We start from the raw sequence: 17780 nt of genomic DNA, 5'->3' as shown, positions 1-17780 counted from the left end.
ACCACATCTGGAAACACACACATTACACCAGCACAAGGGGTTGTTATCATACGGAGGAGTAAGTAACTTGAATAATACATAGGCTACTGTATTTTAACATTTAAGTTTGTTTTCTGTATTTTTATATTCAAGAGCAAAAAGTACTACACAAGTAGGCCACTTTAAGCACTTGTAGTGAACAACAAAGAGTTCACTGCTGCTTAAGTGGAGGTGCGTGACAAAGTAAAGTGTGCTCATGCTCAGCTGATCCCTCTCAGGTTATTGTATTTAAAGGATTATTATGATGACATAATAAATGTGTAAACATCATTTTAGTGTTCTAGCTGGTTGAGAATGCTGGTTATTACTTTCTAAACACGACTGCTTTTTTTTAATCTATTAACAATTGATTTTTGTTAGATGATCACATCTGTGTGTGTGGTGTGTTTGCTGACATGCCACTTAACAAGTTAAAACGGTTTCACAGGGTTGTCATTGTGATTCATGATCTTTGCTTTTATTATTAACAATACTTAGGCATCAATAAACAAAAAAGAAATAAAATAAAATAAAAAAAAACACTGTAATTAGGACACACTGTTTCTTCTGTATCGACAGGGAAGAGAGGTTGCTGGTTGGTCTGGGTTAGTACAAAAGAACGTAGTGGAATGAGGGTGAGTTTGAGAGGAAGAGCAGAAAAGTGATTGATGTATGAGAGAGTGGGGAGAGGACGATCTAGTCTTTGAGTTGAATTTGTGATGTGAGGTGAAGACAGGAAAGAAAAGGAGAGGACATGAAGACAGGAGAGAAAGCTTCCCATACATTACAGATAAGGCACTTGACATACAAAAGAAATTAAAGCATAACAACAAAGCGGCAACATTTATTACTTAATTCAAAACTGACACTGAACCTCTAAAAGCAGATTTCTTTAAAAAAAAAAAAAAAAGAAGAAAAAAAAGTCATCTGTAAACCCGTTTCATACACAGAATCATACCAAAATCATTCACTTAGATCAACACTTTAATCGTCACCAAGGTTAAAGGACAATTCCGGGCAAATTCAATCTGGGGCTGTAGTTTCCTGATATTTTAAGTCTAAAAGAATGAATCTGAAGATTTTCTTTTTAATTGCTCCTGTTTCGCAGTAGTTCTGTCTGTCCCTGCATCGCCACGGCAGCGCTGAATGGGAGCGGACCGATCTTAGACTGTTTACATCCCTCAAAACCACAATTTGTTTCCACAGACATCATCAGGTGGCTATTCAAACACACACCGAGGGATTTTTTTACTTGAAGCAAGCGGACATGTTTGTAAACAGAGCTGTAATACAAAATCTTGTGAAGTCTCGCGCAAGTCAAGTTGCAACTATGTTTACAGGCATGGATGTATTATATCAGATCCATGTTTACAGGTCGTCTGAAGTGCTCCCGTTTGTTTTATCAACAAAGGAATATCCACTCAGAGCCACAACGTCTTCGTAGCAGTAAGAGTAAGTCTGGATATGTTTATTCTGCCTGTAAACATACTGAGCGTGTCAACTTGACTCTCGCGCAAGACTTTGTATTACAGTTCCATTTACAAACATGTCCACTTTCTTGAAGTCTGTGGGGGAAAAAAGTGGTTTTGTGGGATGTAAATAGCCTAAAAACAGCGTAAGATCGGTCCGCTCCCATTCATCGCTGTAAAACAGAAGCAATTAAAAAGAAAATCTTAAAATTCATTCTTTTAGATCTAAAATATTAGGAAACTATAGCTCCAGGTTGAATTAGCCTGGAATTTTTTATTTAATTTAATACATATAACCCCGGCTACAAGGCAGTGAACTGAAGAAATCTGGAAAAGATTGGTTAAATTTGGAAATGTTAATCCTGTTCTATTGCATTCGCCTTGATATAAAACTCCTTCATTTCAACAGAGCAACCCACTTTCACAATGATTTTAAGGAGCGTCATCGCTTTTCAATGGGTGGCATCAGTGTGATTCAAGACTCAAATGGGTCAAACTGCTTCAGCCAAACCAGAGAGGAAAAAAAACATTCAGCTCCAACAAAACTAGCAGGAAGCCGTGATTTCTATTGCAGTGCTTGTGCTGAACACTCATATGTGGACATTACTGACTGCTCTGACAGCAAAAGAATTGAGAATGATAATCTTTGCAGGTTGGACATCTCTTCTGGAAGCAGGAAATGGACATTAGCTGTTATTAAAATTGTACTGGAATTGAAATAAGAGAGCAAGATTTACTTACTCTGTTTATCACCCCCAAAAAAAGAAAAGAAAAAGAAACCACATGTATTCTTAAAACCTTACAAGGCAGACGACTTTATAAATGGCACAGGCTGCACTGGAGAGCAGAGGCACACAGTCCCACTGCAAATGATAACATTATATAGGAGACAGTGTATGTATGTGCAAAGACATTGCAATAGCTGAATGAACACTGTACTTGCATAGACAGAAAAATAAGGGAAGTAAATGCCCCATTGTTTCTCTTCCATAAAACATTCACTCTTGTTCTTTTGCTAGAAAAAAAAGGTACAACGAAATAAAGCAACAAAAGATAGCAAAAAGCATAAAAGCTATAAAATGGCATTTTGACAGCAATTAGCTGGCTCTAAGGCACACAGTTAGAACAAGAAAGCTTAAGTAGAAGCAGCATCAGCCCCCTCCTGTGTCCTCTCCTCACTTTGCTCCTCTCCTGTTTCTCCCCTGTCCTCTTTGAAGTTTTGGTACTGACATCTCACACTGACAATGATGCATTTTTCTCCGATGACAAAGCACAAAAGCCCTGCCACTTAATGTAGTGTATATCATCTGCTGGATCTCTGTGCCCTCTACAAGTACAAATGAACATGTGTGAGAGTGTTTTTTGTGTCGTGCAAAAGTAACTGTCAGATCTCCTCAGGATATCTGCTGTTCTTGGTTTTAGGGAATGACTTGCCCCCTCCCGTCTTCTTGCTCTCTCTTTTCATCCCTCCCTCTTGCTCCCCTACTGAGGGATACGAGTCCTTCGCACATTCCTACGTCCTCACACTTGTTTGCTTTCACTCTGTCTTGCTGTGGTTGTTGTTGTGGACCGTGTGACCGTTCTGCACTGGCCCATTTTTCTTCATGACCTTCTTATCTTCCGCCTCCCTTTCTTCCTCTTCTTCTGATTCGTCTGTTTCATCTTTGTCACTCCTTTCGTCGTCAACTTTTTCCTGAGAAGAATTGAAATAAAGAAGAGGGGTTTGAGCAAAGGATGTGATTTAGAAACATAAAAGAGATTTTCCACCCAGACTGGACTGAACTGGAGCAGAAAAAAGTCAAACTCTGCAGCTGTATTTACATAAATGTGTGTGCGCGTGTGTGCACTGCCTGTATCTGGCCATTAATACTGTATTTCTAACTGTCTTGTAATCAGAGCTGAAATGTATATGGCTTTATGGATAATACAGTGGAGTTTCTATGAGTAGTAGTAGTTGTCAGTTTCATCTTCTATTCTTTTAAGCAGCTGCAATCAATACCGTAACATATTATTTCCTGAATCTGAAGCTTACTTAGGCTTTATAGTGAGTTTCAGCTTGTTGTTTAGCTTAAGCTGTTTTGGTTCTGTTTTTAGAGAATTTTCAGACATGCCTGAAAAACTCACTGTAGAGAAAATAAAACAGCACACAGATATCATTTTCAAGTGTGAATAGTGGACGTATCTTCACCAGGTGGACAGAAACATGAATCCACACACAATAAAATGTTGTCTTGCACAGAGTAGGTGGCTATTTGTGAACAAATTCGCTATATTAACATTGTAACATGATTATATCAGTCTTATGTAACTGAACATTTTCAGTAACAGGTACATGGACCTTTTCTTGTTTTTTACTCATATTTGTCTTTGGATAATAATGCTGCGCGGGTTTAAACTTAAATGATTTTCAGTTTTGCGCGTAGATTTGCTCACATTGTTGGTGAGGAAACGGACTGCCATGCGTATGATGAGGACAGCCCAGAAGACATGTAGAGACTGTAGAGTCATCAAAAGTCCATTGAAGAAGTAGTAGCCAAAGAAAGGTCTGTAGATGGTCACTGGGTAAACCCACGTACAGTAGATTATCCTGCAACCGACACAAGAAAGAATTTAATTTAGGGTAAAGTAACTGGATGAGCATGCAGAAAAATATCATCTAGCTGTTGCTACCTGAAGGGGAAGATGACCAGACGAGTGACGATGAAGATTGCAGCAAATACGATGAAAATGTAGTTACAGGCGTTTCGCCACCCAGCATAATTGAACATCTTTGCAGACTGTGAAGAGAAAAGGAAACGACGAAATGTAGTTTAATAGGTAAACATGCAAATGCAGATTGATGGCTAATACATTTCTTATCACACCAAGGACAACTAAAGGTTCCTCCACCAGGTGGCAGTGCACCACCATCAGAACTCAGTGCTCAATGAACTGTGAACAGAGATGGGCCTGTGTTTGAAGTGCATTTGCATGATGCTGAATACAGTTCCTACAGTTAATGCGTGCCACTTTATCAGGTCGCTGGTTGTTACCGCAGGCACACATTTGCTCTACAAAGTGCAGGAATCAGAATATTATGATTAGGTGAACTATATACAGTATACTCTATAATACTAATGCAATCTGCTACAATGTGTAAGGAGGTGGAGATTTGTACCTCAAGGAAGTAATCAGAGGAGTCATGCACAAGCATGATGAGAGTTCCAGCTCGAATGTAGTTAACACACCAGGAAAAGCTGATGAGGAGGATTGTCGCTACATGGTGGACAATCTGCTCCTTGAAGTCCTAAAGAGAAGAAAACATGTTATAAATGCTGCAGAAAGAACACTGTTAAAAAATATATACTTGTGTGTTGAATTTGTTCAATGGATTTGTGTGATCGGCGGCGGTAAATCCTGCTTAAGAGGTATCTGGGTTAAAATATTGTGTTGGAGGAACACCCTGGGCCTCTTTGGTAATTTTTTTTCCCTCACTGCCCTCAGCTGATCCAAGCTGAGCGAAGTCCAAACACACACACACACACACACACATTCAAACACACGTGTAACAACAGTCTAATGTCCACCCACAGTCCATGCCAGATGTCAAATTGCTCACACAGTGAGAACAGGCTGTTTGTCCTCCTCTTGTTGTACAGGTGACCGTGATGTAATAATCATAAAAAAAGAACTTCCATTGAGAGTTCAGGCTTCAAATCGATTGTATGAATTATAGATTAATTTCCCATTTACTTTTTCCTCTCAATGCAACTCACTCACTTTGCGTTTGACATCAGAAGCCACACTGAAGAGCAGAGAGCCATAAAAACCCAGTTCAATCATGTAGTACCAATACTGAGATGGCAGGAGTGTCTGCAAGAGAGGAGACAGATCTTTCATTAAAGAAATCCATAAACATACACCTATGCTGCTATGCAGTTAATCGTTATTCTAATTGATTTGATTCTTTGTTCATTAACTGATTTGTGTCGGTAAATACAGAAAAATGTCCATCAAATATTCTTCGAGTCCCGGTTGGCATGTATGTAACTAACAGCCTAAAACCCAAATATATTCAGCTAATTATGGCAGAAGGCGGAGGACCTAAGTGTTGAAGTTTCTGAAGCTGGAGCTTATTTTATGGCCTTTTGCTTTAAAAATGACTTAAATTGTGAACAGTTAACCAAATTAATTCACTGATCATTTCAGTGCTATTGGAAGCTTTGTATCAGCCGAAAGCCGTCTTCACCAAATTAAAATGGAGACTTTTATTGACCTGTTTAATGCTACATAAAACACAATCTAATACATTTCTGTCAAAGACAGACACAAGGATGATTAAACTTCATATTAAGTGCATGAATGTCTGTTCAGATTTATACCTACAGTATATGTCCCCTCTGTATGCAACAGTAATTTATAGTAATATGTTTATCACTGAACATGACCTGGATCCAGGTTAGTGTCAGAAATCTGAAGAATGGATTCATTACAAAATAATTACTGATTTGAAGTTTTTACCTACATCGACTCTGGCACATCACGGAGCAAGGAGCTTACAGGCTGGAGTGACTGTCAGTAGTGATGGTGTTTGCTACAGGTCTGATGGTACTGACTGAAACTCCACAAAGATGAATCTAACAGCCTCCTGTGTGCAACATTTTTGCAAATTTAAGACGTCTGGATGCCTCCAAAGCCTTTTTTTTTTTTAATGAAGGACCTGATTATATTTTAAGACCTGCATACTCTTGTGTATTCAGTACATAGGCATCCTAGAGACGTACCAGCACAGGAAAGCCTTCCCACATCTCCTTCAGGTCATACAGCCAAGGTTTCTGGAAGGAGAGATGAGACGTGAGTGAGACAGCAGAACTCGACAGGTGTATTTATATCAACTGACTCAGCATGGCAATGAGTCAGTGCTGCTCCACTGACAGCGAAAGGTGAGGTTATCACAGGAAAAAGACTACCATGGGCACCGCCAAGTTATGATGACAGGGCAGGTGACGAATGATGAGGTGAACATATAGAGACGAGAGGAAGAGGAAGAGGAGGAGGAAGAGGAGGAGGTTGAGTAGGGGTTGAGGTCACCACAGAGGTACTCACATCGATGAGGGCGGCCAGGCCAGCAATGAAAGCAAGAAGGTAAAAGGTAAATCTCCAACTGCAAGAGAACACACACACATACAAACACACTCTCTATTCAGTCAATGGGGAAAAGACAATAGACGCATTTTCTACTAGCAGACACATAAACGCATCACACACACACGGTCACAAACACAAGAATGTATACTAGACAGAGAAATAGCCTGGAAAAAAACTGATAAACTGCTGCAAATGTCAAATCAGGACCCCCCCACCCCCACACACAAACTTGAAGCCAAACCCATGTTTAACAGACAATGAGTGCTGTCAGTCGATATCCCCCTCTTATTTTTCTTTAACAAAGATAGCGAGGAGTCATTCCCACTGCAGCCACATGTACAGGTGTGGAGAAAGGATTTGGTGCAAAAACAAAACAAAAAAACACAGCAATGGAGACAGAAGAGAAAGGTGCACACAGAGACAGAGGAGACACTGATAGTGTGAGAAATACACCAGTGGAGGAAGTAGCAGAAAGAGACAAACAATAGTTTGATTCAGAGGAGAAATGTCGTAACACACGCAGTGAAAGACACCATATCCAACAGAGAAAAACATGCAGTCACAAGCACGTCCTCACGCACGCACACACATACATACGCACACATCATATCCAGCACATCACTGGACTATAAATGTGCTTAAATGTGACTTTTCACATGTACATATAGAGAAGACACGGGAACACAGGCGCCGCTCTGATTCTAAAGGGTCAGTTCACCAATTTACAAAAAAATATATTTTCACTAATATCTAGTGGTACATTAAATCTCAGATCAATGGCTGTAATTAACTGTTGGCTGTTTTTTGTTGATTACACTACCACACTTAAGTTTACTCTCACATGCAACAAAAAACGGCAGGAAATCCTCATCAAGTTGCCAGTTGTTTGTCCGCCATAATTAAAAAGAAACACGCACATAACTTAAATTTTTTTTTTTTTTTTGCATTTTTGCCTTTATTTGATAGCACATAGTGAGATAGACAGGAAAGGGGGAGGCAGAGAGAGGGGGAATGACAGGCAGGAAAGGTCTGCCCGACACGGGATTCAAACCGGGGACGCCTGCGTTGAGGACTGTAGCCTCTACATGGGGCGGCCGCCTTAACCACTGCGCCACGCACCACCTCACACGCACATAACTTTTATTTTGAAAGGATCTGCATCTGTTTAGTCTGTATCTTCTGTAGTTACGGAGAACTGACCCTTTAAGTCGCATAAAGCGCCGATGTTGATTGATACATGAACAACACCACTGATAATTAGACTAATGAATCAACTACACAGGGGCAACACATAAAGCACAAGACATGGATGGAATAATGGATCATCACATCATCTATCAATGTGCTTGTGGATATTCATATTATTGCATTTGCTTGTGTTTCAATCCTGCTGGTGTTAGCACTATCATGCTATCTGCAGCTATTGATGGCACCCTGTTGCAATAGTGTGAATCTCTCAACCAATAATTAACCTCAGTAAGATTGTATTATCATGTTATCGTGTTGTCTTAACTCTGCCTCCGTTACAATTGCCCACACGTAAAAATAACCAGGAGTGATGACACAGCCCCTGTTGCCAAGGCCCTTTGCTAATGAGCATGTGGATGTCATGTGTGTGTGTGTGTGTGTGTGTGTGTGTGAGGGAGAAAGAGAAGAGTAGGGGGGCTACAGGCACGGCAGCAGCAGAGTGGCATTGTAATGAGTTCATGTTAAAAATAGAGGGATACTTTTGCCCTCAGAAATGCGCTCATATAGCAAGAGGAACGCAAGGGTGGGCAGCTGTTTCAGCCCGATCTATAGCCCTAAAGTGTATATGATTAAAAGACGGACAGAGTGCGTGTTTTGTGTTTGTGTTTACCTAGCTTCACGAAATTTTTTGAGCAAACTCGGTCTGTCCTGGTTCCTCCGTCTCCTGAACCACCGCTGCACTTGTCTTTCTGAATAGCCAGTCTGCTTGCAAAGACTTGCTATTGAGCTCTGAGGACAACATACAGAGGCCAGATTTAAGCATTTGGTTGCTGAAACAAAATGCACAATAGTACATTGCTCTGTCTTGTAAAGGTGTGTGACCATTTACCTGTGTGGGGTTTTTGGTAATGTTACAGTAGTGGGACTCCAGTGTGGTGTTGTGAGGGGCTTTGAGCCGTACCGTCTCTTTAACCCCGAGTAGAGAGGCCAAGGGTGTAGCCACCGTCCTGTAATTATCCAAAGGTTGTTGAGGCACAAATAGATATACAAAGTTAGAAACAGTGAGGGTGTAACCAAAGAAACACACTGAAATGAGAAATTTGCAAAAACAAACCAAAACATAAAACATCTGTAACTTTTGTTATAAACATTACAATCAAGTTGATGTATATAATACCTATTTAAACCTAAATTACATCAACCGTGATAAAGAAACTTTCTGTTGCATGCTGCATTATCTTAAGTGCTGCAACAAATATCACTCATATTAATGTACAGTATGTAAACAGATGAACAGGTTTGTACTGTTTCCAAGTTTCCAGTCAGTCAATTTAATAATGTATTGTGCTATGTTTGAGTGGGAAGTAGGAAAAAAAAAACAATAATGAGGAAGAGAGCTATTAGCCATAAAACTTAGTTGGACTCTGTAAGGGCCGTGTGCTTTCCAACAGATTAGCTACTGGAAACAGGAACACTGTACTTGTGTGAGAAACAATAACTTGGAAGAGCAGGCCTTTTCTTATTATAACGCTGGATACAGAGTGAGATAATTGCTGAGAAAAAATAACAAGGGGCAAAAATTGCATTCTGACGTAAAATAATCTGATTAGAGGTCAGGAGGGGGAGATGACTGACGGTCGGACTAACAGAGGAAAAAAAGGAAGCGAAAGCAGCAGAGAGAGAAAAATATGAAAATAAAGATGAAGCAATTGGACTGACCTCTCAAAGATCTGACGAACGATGAGGAACATGAGGGCGATGGGCAGCGCCACCCACAGGTCACGGGCTTTAGCATAAACCCGTCCTTCCCGATCCTCCAGGTCGGCCCAGCCCAGGCCCTCTGGAAACCACAGCCGCTCCTGCCAGAACCACTCGCTCAGCTCCGACAGCATCCTGCAGCACAGACAGGCCACACAGGCAATCAGCACCGCTCTTTCGTGTTTATTAGGCTGTAAGGCCAAAGACTCACAACTTATCACTGATACATGTGTTGTAGAGGCAGGATCCAGACCCTCATAAACAGTTTAGTACAGCTCCTCCAACTACAGTCGGGACACACAGGCAGTCTATTGGAGCTGCATCTGCTACACAGGCCAGCTGCCTATAGGGTCTGTATAGGAAGACATCTGTGATTAGGAAGACTTGGGTACCATGTCATTAAGAGAATTAGATGATGGTACCAACGTTTCCCTGTCATTGGAGGCCTGCCTGTAGGTTTTTCCTAATGCATATAACAGAAGCACATGCAGCATGCAGGGAACAGGAGGCCCACGTGAGGGAGGAGAGCCCAGACCAACAAGTGAACAAATCCTTTTGCTTCATGCTTTTAACCCCAGTGCTCCAGCTAGCTAGACAGTTGACAGCAGCTGTGAGTTTGGTTTTGACTCCGAGAGTGTAGAGATGAATACTTCTGCCGCTAAGTTTGGGGAGTGGCAGAGAAAGAGAGTAAGAGGTTTGGTGTGTGGTGGTGTGTGGTGGTGGTGGGGGTGGGGGGTTAGCGTCTGAAGGAAATGAGTCATGATTCATCCATATGTGTAATACCATGGGGGCGCCCCCACCCCACACACACACACACACACACACAGAGAGAGAGAGAGAGAAGGGGAGTGGGACACACATAAACCCTGCCTCCCTGGATTCCCCTTACACATCTACAGTAACTCCCCTCCCACCCTCTGCAGCTGCAAATGCCAAAACCATGTAAACCGCTTCACTTCCACTCCCATCCCCACCCTGCTGCTGCTGCTCCCTGCCAGTAATCACGAAGGATTCCCTCTTTGGCCCAGAGAGCCAGAGCCGTGTGTAATGCTCTCCCTCTCTCTGCCTATCTTTAAAATATGCATCTTAAATTACATTTTGGAAATAAAGCACCACTGATAACTGCACTGAAGAGAAGAAGGGTGCGGTCGAACAAGCAGCACCGGCCGAACTCCTCACTGACTTTGTGGTTCATGAAGATTCATAATGAACAGGTCCTTTTCTATGTCTAGAGCACAAATCCACATTCATCTTAAATGTGACTTCAGTTCGTGTTATCATCAGACCCGTTTTTGTTTCTTACAATAGTCATTCAAAGTATTTGCATTCTCTAAACATCTATCTCTGTGACAGCTTGCATCATTAGTGGGTCACTGTCTTTCATCGCGCTATAATCAGATTCACCAGTTGCTCGGGAAGTTTGCTGCTACACCAAACTTCACTTGACGTTACTATAGCAACCATAGGTGTCAACAAAAAAACACAGGAAATTCCACCTTTACACAATTACTTCATTTCGAGAATGATTGCACTTTTTTTTTCATCACACCATAATCATTTAAGATGACAAACGTGACGAACGGTTGATGCTGTTCACACACATATAACTGAGACAATAAACTACATGATCAAAGAGGTAATCATATTTGATAGCCTACAGATATCTGATCAGTTCTTCCATGCCAGTTTTTCGTGGCTGACAGCGTTCAATGCTCGGTTTCACTGATTCGGTTTTGAAGTTTGATATCTAGTATGTCTCGTTAGCCTGGCTAGTTGTTTATATACAGCTAACGTGGATCATCTCTGAACATCCAGCACTGACAGGCCGCCCTTCATCAGCTCATCCCTCAGGCTACAGCGTATTACTGTGAGCTGAGCTGTAGCCTCTGACACTGCCCAGAAGTTGGTGTCATGGTTGAGTGAGTCGGTTATTTTCCACATCTTGTCATGTTAGTCATGGCCTCTGTTTCCTGTTGCAACAGCACGGCTGGCCGAGCTTTGGGCCTATCCCTCCCTCCCTCCCTCTCTCGCTACCCCTCAGCACAGGTGGTGGTGGAGGATATGCAGGGTGACATATTTTTATTTTACCAGTCATTTTGCCAGCTCTTCCACTTCATTAGCACAACATCTCGCTCCTCCTCGGAGTGTCCAGGCACATCTCACCAGCTCTGCTGAGCAGCGCGTTTGTACGAGCCCATATCTGGCTTCATAAGGAAGCTGTGTAATCTAACCGAAAATAGATAACTAAATGAGCTTCTGAGCACAAATAAAAAATGGTTCAAAGTGCAGGAGTTCTGAGGAATGATGACAGCTGCTCTGTGCTGACTTTGCTGTGCAATTATTTTTTTTCCCATGATAATGACTGGCTATAAACTGTTAGCAAGTGAATCCTGGGTGCAAATATACACACACCCAAAAATAAACAACAAAGGAGGTGCAAACTAACTAACACAGGGACATATTCTTAATACTTAGAATTTGGCTGCAGTAGTGTGTTGTGTGGATGGTGATTTAGGATCCCAGAGGATATTTTCAGGGTTATTTGTTGAGATCATCCAGTGAATTCAGCGTGTTAAAGCACTTTTCCCCCCACAGCTTTTCCTAACACCACATTCCATTGGCCCACAGGATCATATGACCATACTCTGACCATTTCAAAGGTCCAATAAAAATAAAGGATGCCTCTGGCAGGGGAGGGAGAAAGGAAGTTCTGACTGTCTCTCTCTCTTTCTCTATCTCTCACTATGAATATACATTACAAGGATGAAGTGATTGTAAACAGAGATCAAGCTCCGGCCTGGCAGAGTACGGCTCCAGGCTGTCACTGATACATTTCTGTTCAGCTCTGCCAGATGCACGTTCTCAAAAATGAAGAAATTAAAGGGAACAACCCCTGTGAGGAAAACTTAAACAGACCAGATTGGAACCTGGTACAGAATCCAGGAATATTTGGAGAATGTAAACATACCGGCACTGTACCGAGAGAGAGAGAGAGAGAGAGAGAGCTCCAGCTTTCCCATTCACTCCACATGGATGACCAACATCGTATGGAGTTTTACAGTCATTCAAAACTTTGTTTATTTAGAGGGACACATGTCACGAGACAGCAGAAATGTGCTGTGACTGTGAGTCACTCGTAACATACCATCAACGTGTACAAGCACCCATTTACCCACATCCATCCGTACTTAAGCTGCTCACTGACGACTGAATCATTCAAACCACAAGCGTGAAAATTAGCAGGAGCGGAGGCAGACATGAGGAGATCAGGCAGAGGCAGCTGAGCCGGTGTAAACTGTGGACTGCATGACATTAGAGCTGAGTTTGCAGGTTTGAGTGTTTGATAACTCAGAGACAGACTGACATGTGTGGCTACAATGCTGTTATCACTAGAGTAATACGAGTCAAATAGAGTGAACTCATTCAAATAAGTCTGCAGCCCCGAATGAATAAGGGCCGTAAATATTTCTGCAGCTCGTATTAAAAGCACAATATGTAATTTTCTGCTGCATGAGTCTCTCAATCATAACAAAACGCAGAGCCGTAGCCCACAGTAAATGGTGAGTATTAAGTCTGTCTACTTTTTATACTAACATCCCTCACTTCTTGTGGTTCAACATGCTACCACAGTTTACAGATGACAGTACAAACCACGATGCTCTGAATGCACATACTGTGGGACGAAGTGACCGTTCAGGAGGCTGGCATGCTCTCTGCACATGGCTGATTAGTTGTAACTCAGGTCATGCCGTGGACATTTTGAGCCAGATGGTTCTGGCAGTGAGTCACACAATTCCTTCACATTTTAGACGTTTGTCAGAAAACAACTCAAAATAGTTTTTTTTTTAAAATCAAAGTATAAAACAAAGGGTTTTTAAGGAAGAGATCAAAGACAACGACTAAGTGGAGGAAAACATGAAATCATGCTGGGGGCAGACTACTGTTAGTTAGTCTGTGTTTTAGACATCAGATCACAGATCACAAGACAGTCACCTTCAAGACCTCTAACACCGATCTGTGACCCTGATGAATTATTGATTGAGGGGTTCAATCAATCCGCATACTGATTTGAATAGGCCTGTTCAGGAGGTGTGAAGGCAATACTGTCATGCTGATTCTCCCCTCCTGTTCCTTTTGTTGAGCGGAGCCTCTGCAAGGCAATGGTAATCAAACGCTGACAAGGCCGAGGTACCTCTGTGCACAAGAAGTGAAGGCAGCATTCCTCTCTTCAACTAAATCAACAGAGCTGAAGAAGTGAAGATGTAATTACTGACAGATGATAGTTGTTTTCTGTCCAGGTTAGGGAGTGATAGTCCAGAATCTAGAGGATGATTTACTCCCTCTGGACAGGTTTTTGTGAGTTTCTTTGAATGATTTTCTTTATTTTACAGTGATAACGAACAGAGACAGGCAGCAAATCCTTATAGTCCTCACTGAATAACGTTCTCTCACTGGACTAACCAATCAATGGACTAGTTATTTCAACAGTACATTCAGGCTTTCATGGGACTTAATCAAATGATTATTTTGATGTTTGACCTGGATACACCACTGTTGTTATACACTCATGTTCACATTTTACAGCATGTCACAGACTTACATAGGCATCAGCATGCGTGTGTGCCCATATGCACAAATTTCAAATCGTTACACTGTGAATGAAGCCCAAAAACATACATCCTCTACTCGGTACACTGGTCATTTTTGCCACCAAAGTTACATAATATTGTTTTGCATTGCTGCATTAGTGAAATGCATGACATTCTGAAATGGTGTAATTATTATTTTTTACTTATTTCAGTCCTGTACATTAGTGACAAGCATTTAAGCCATGTTAAAATGGGACGCACAATTTAACTAGAATTTGTTTTTCTTTTGCACTTGTGTGTGTGTACTATAAATAATGTAGCCTATATTATCTAGGACTAGGATCATAAACATAACAATGCCAAAACCAACTAGACAACACCCTGATCAACATCACTGTCTACCATATGTTAAAGGACGCATCACTCAGCACTAACTAAAATGAGATTGATGCCCCTTTGCTACCCTCACTGAATTATTTGGAGTTAAGCTCAATAACTGTCCCACTATAAGCTTTAAATATTTTGAGGCTAACCTTCCAAGAGACAGTAAAACGAGGTTATGCATCCGTGTTAAATATCCAAACCTGTTGGTTGAGAATATCAAGCTACTTTCCTCATGGCTAACTGAAGGATCAAAGTCACAAAAACATCGACCCTCCCCTCTACTCCCCCCATGGGACCTTACAACACATGAGGTATAGTACAACATCAGAGGTGAGAGAAATGTATCCGTCCTGGAGCTGTTTGAATTCTGGTAAAGAGATGATGCTACTTCCTGTCACTTCTCCAATGAACCCGGTGAATTCACAGTTACTGGCATCCTGGGCTGTCTGGTTGGACTCCAGACAGTAGCAGACAGGATTTCTCAGGCACCTCAGTACAACTCCTACATGTGCTACACAAATCAAGTTGACTTACTCCACCTAGTTGAGGAATTGAACATAAAATGCTAGTTTGTACACCTCATTTGCAAACTGAGATCTACTCTGCACTGTGACCCTTTTGTCAACTCAGTAGAGTCACTCGCTCAATACAGTAAACCAACAGTGCACTTATCACAGCGGTTTATGAGATCACTTAATTACACCATCACATTGACCTGTTGTTGTCAAATGTACACAAATTAGTCAATGGATGCCCTTATCTAATAAACTTTGTCCCACAGGCCTCCCAGAGTGTTTGAATCCCATGACCAAAACAGTCGGTCATTCTGCCATTGTATTATCAATGCTATGGACTCCCAGGAAGCCCCTCAAGAACACCTGGGGGCACCTGGACCCCGCTGTGAGAGCCAGTGGCATAGACAGAAGTTAGTCTGTATCAAAACTCTACAGCAAATGGGGTTCCCATGATGATTTTATGCCTGGGCTGTGTCTTTGGACAATGAATGAAAACAACTTGACAACAACTGATTCATTTACTGTAAACCACTGGGTTCCACTGACTCAGGGGAAATGACCTAATAATTCAATGAAAAGGATCTTCTTATAGCCTACACAGTTTTCTAGGACTTATTATACAGGAGCTGACATGACAGGGCTCACATGAACACCAATGAATTGATGTTTATTGTTTTAATTGTTAAATGACTGGTATGAATATTATATTCATACTACTGTTAAGCAATAAGAATATGCTTAGAGGAGGCAGTATAAACATATAATTGACTTTTATTTGACATTGTTCCAAGAAGACATTATAACGTTATACATAACATATTTATTTGTTGTTTTAGTAATTTTATAATTGATTTTTTGGGGGGGAAATGAAAAAGGGCACCGACAGCCTGGGATGACCCATGTGTAGGTTGTGAGAGTGATAATGTGACATAATCCTCTGCTGGTGGTTGGCAAACTTGGGAATGAGACCCTCCATCAAGCCACGAGCCAGGTCGCCTTCTCGGACAACAAAGATCACTTCTTATTAACGTACTCTCAAAATTGCTGACAACTGTACGGCGCCATTTCTGAGTTTTTACCGTCAAAACCGAAAGGGGCCCGTTATATTTAATCACACGGCTGCTACGGGAGTGTGCGTAATGACGTCGTCTGAGCGGAGTGAGGATGCGGAGCGTCGCAAACACGCTCACGCACACATAAACGAATAACGTCTACTAGCCGTCATGAAAGTGAAACGGTACTTACTTTGGTGTTTCCAACGTAGCGAGGTTGAAAAATGTGTCTTTCTGGGAGAAAATGTCTTTTGTTTTTGTTTGAGTCGTTATCCACAGAGCGGTCCCGGCTGCTGGTAGCTAGCTTCAGACCTAACGGTGCCGCGGTGTGCGCCCAGCCCGCCGCGCTGCTGGCTCAGAGGCGCAGTGTGTGTCCGAGTTCAGTATCCAGGCTGCTTTTTACATCTTTCCATTGGGCACAAAGTTTGTTTTTCCTCGGCACGAAAAAGATAAATGGGGATAAAAACAACAACAAAAAGTATCTACAAATGGGAGAGAAGCTGAGATGGTGCAGTTTTTTTTCTCCCAGCAAATGTTCAGGCAAATCTTTCTCCCTCTCGTCGTGTCCCAGCAGCTCGTCTGTCCGTCTGTCCGTCTCCCCCTGTTATGTGTCCCGGGAGTCGGCGGGGGCTGTCTGGGTATCTGGCCGGGCAGCAGCGGAGGAGGTCGGGCCTGCAGGAGAGCGGACTGAGGGGAGCAGAGAGGAGGAGGAGTGAGGGGATAACGGTGTGGGAGGGGCGCAGATGACGTCCAAGCACATGAGAGAGCGTTTGGCTGACACACACACACGCGCGCACACGCACACGCACACACATCCGCGTTATGCTTCCGCTCTGGCAGAAGTTTTTTAACCCCCTTCTTTGTCTTATCTATAGCCCTCAATTTTCTGTAATTTTATGTTGTAATGGGTAGTAAAAGTACTTTTATCTCCTGGCAGGAATCAAAGCCTCTGCCCCCTCAGCTCTGACCTTTGACCTCTTAGTTATTTGCAAACGTAGCATAATGCTGCACTCTTTCACAGGGAATTTTCAGCTTAGCCTTAAACTGCCACTTATGTCATTCATTTACAAAGCAGTCTAAGAAATTAAATTAAAAAATAATAATTTGCCAAACTACTGTGTAACTGATTATTGGTTTTAGTTATTAGTCAATAAAAATGTCAAATATTCTCAGTTTTGTTTTTTATCCTTAAAGGATTTTCTTTTACATCTATGTCAGCTGATAAAATATATTTAGGTTTGGGACTGTTATTCATCACTTGTTTGAGTGAGAAATATAAAAAAAAAAAAAAAATTTTAAAAATGAAGAAAATAATCATTAGATTCTTACAGTATATAGGCTAGGTATATTATCTAACCTGTCATATGTCTTAAAGTTTTTAACTGTCCGCCATTAACTAGCAACTGTGTTTGTGATAAAACACAAAATTTGATGAAAGTGAATAAATTGTTTATCATTTAGTGGAATATATATATGTGTGACCTCATGCAAATGCAAACACCCATTGTAAATGTTGACCTTTGCAGGTTAGTGTGGTTTTGTGTTGTATCTCAGTTGCAGTGACCCTTATTACAGCCACATCTTGTTTTCCAGAGAGATTTGGCTATCTTCCTGTCCTCATGACCCCATGGACTATAAAAGGAGCATGTCAAGGCTAACAGACTGACATACGGCACCGTA

At 41.6% G+C, this 17780-nt stretch overlaps 1 protein-coding gene across 1 annotated transcript; it reads right to left on the bottom strand.

Moving 5' to 3' along the window:
* Positions 1-447: 447 nt before the first annotated feature.
* On the bottom strand, positions 448-16780 carry cers2b (ceramide synthase 2b). Its single transcript, XM_083988954.1, has 11 exons — positions 16294-16780; positions 9522-9695; positions 8692-8809; positions 8473-8591; positions 6573-6630; positions 6251-6301; positions 5247-5339; positions 4645-4773; positions 4158-4264; positions 3921-4074; positions 448-3180 (listed from the first exon to the last, which is right to left on the bottom strand). Exons 2-11 carry the CDS (start codon positions 9692-9694, stop codon positions 3025-3027), a joined length of 1158 nt encoding a protein of 385 aa, XP_083845080.1. The 5' UTR covers position 9695; positions 16294-16780; the 3' UTR covers positions 448-3024.
* Between the last annotated feature and the right edge of the window lie 1000 nt (positions 16781-17780).

The sequence above is a fragment of the Trachurus trachurus genome, assembly GCF_905171665.1.
Source record: "Trachurus trachurus genome assembly, chromosome: 16".
Taxonomy (NCBI): domain Eukaryota; kingdom Metazoa; phylum Chordata; class Actinopteri; order Carangiformes; family Carangidae; genus Trachurus; species Trachurus trachurus.
Note: the sequence above shows the minus strand (reverse complement) of the source record. Positions and strands in the feature narration are given on the sequence as shown.

Excerpts from the sequence above, each read along its gene's own strand:
- cers2b (XM_083988954.1), bottom strand. The coding sequence starts at position 9,694 with ATGCTGTCGGAGCTGAGCGAGTGGTTCTGGCAGGAGCGGCTGTGGTTT. Across the intron at positions 8,592-8,691 it reads TTACCAAAAACCCCACACAG|AGCTCAATAGCAAGTCTTTG; the intron begins GTAAATGGTCAC and ends TGTTGTCCTCAG. Across the intron at positions 5,340-6,250 it reads GGGAAGGCTTTCCTGTGCTG|ACACTCCTGCCATCTCAGTA; the intron begins GTACGTCTCTAG and ends CCTCTCTTGCAG.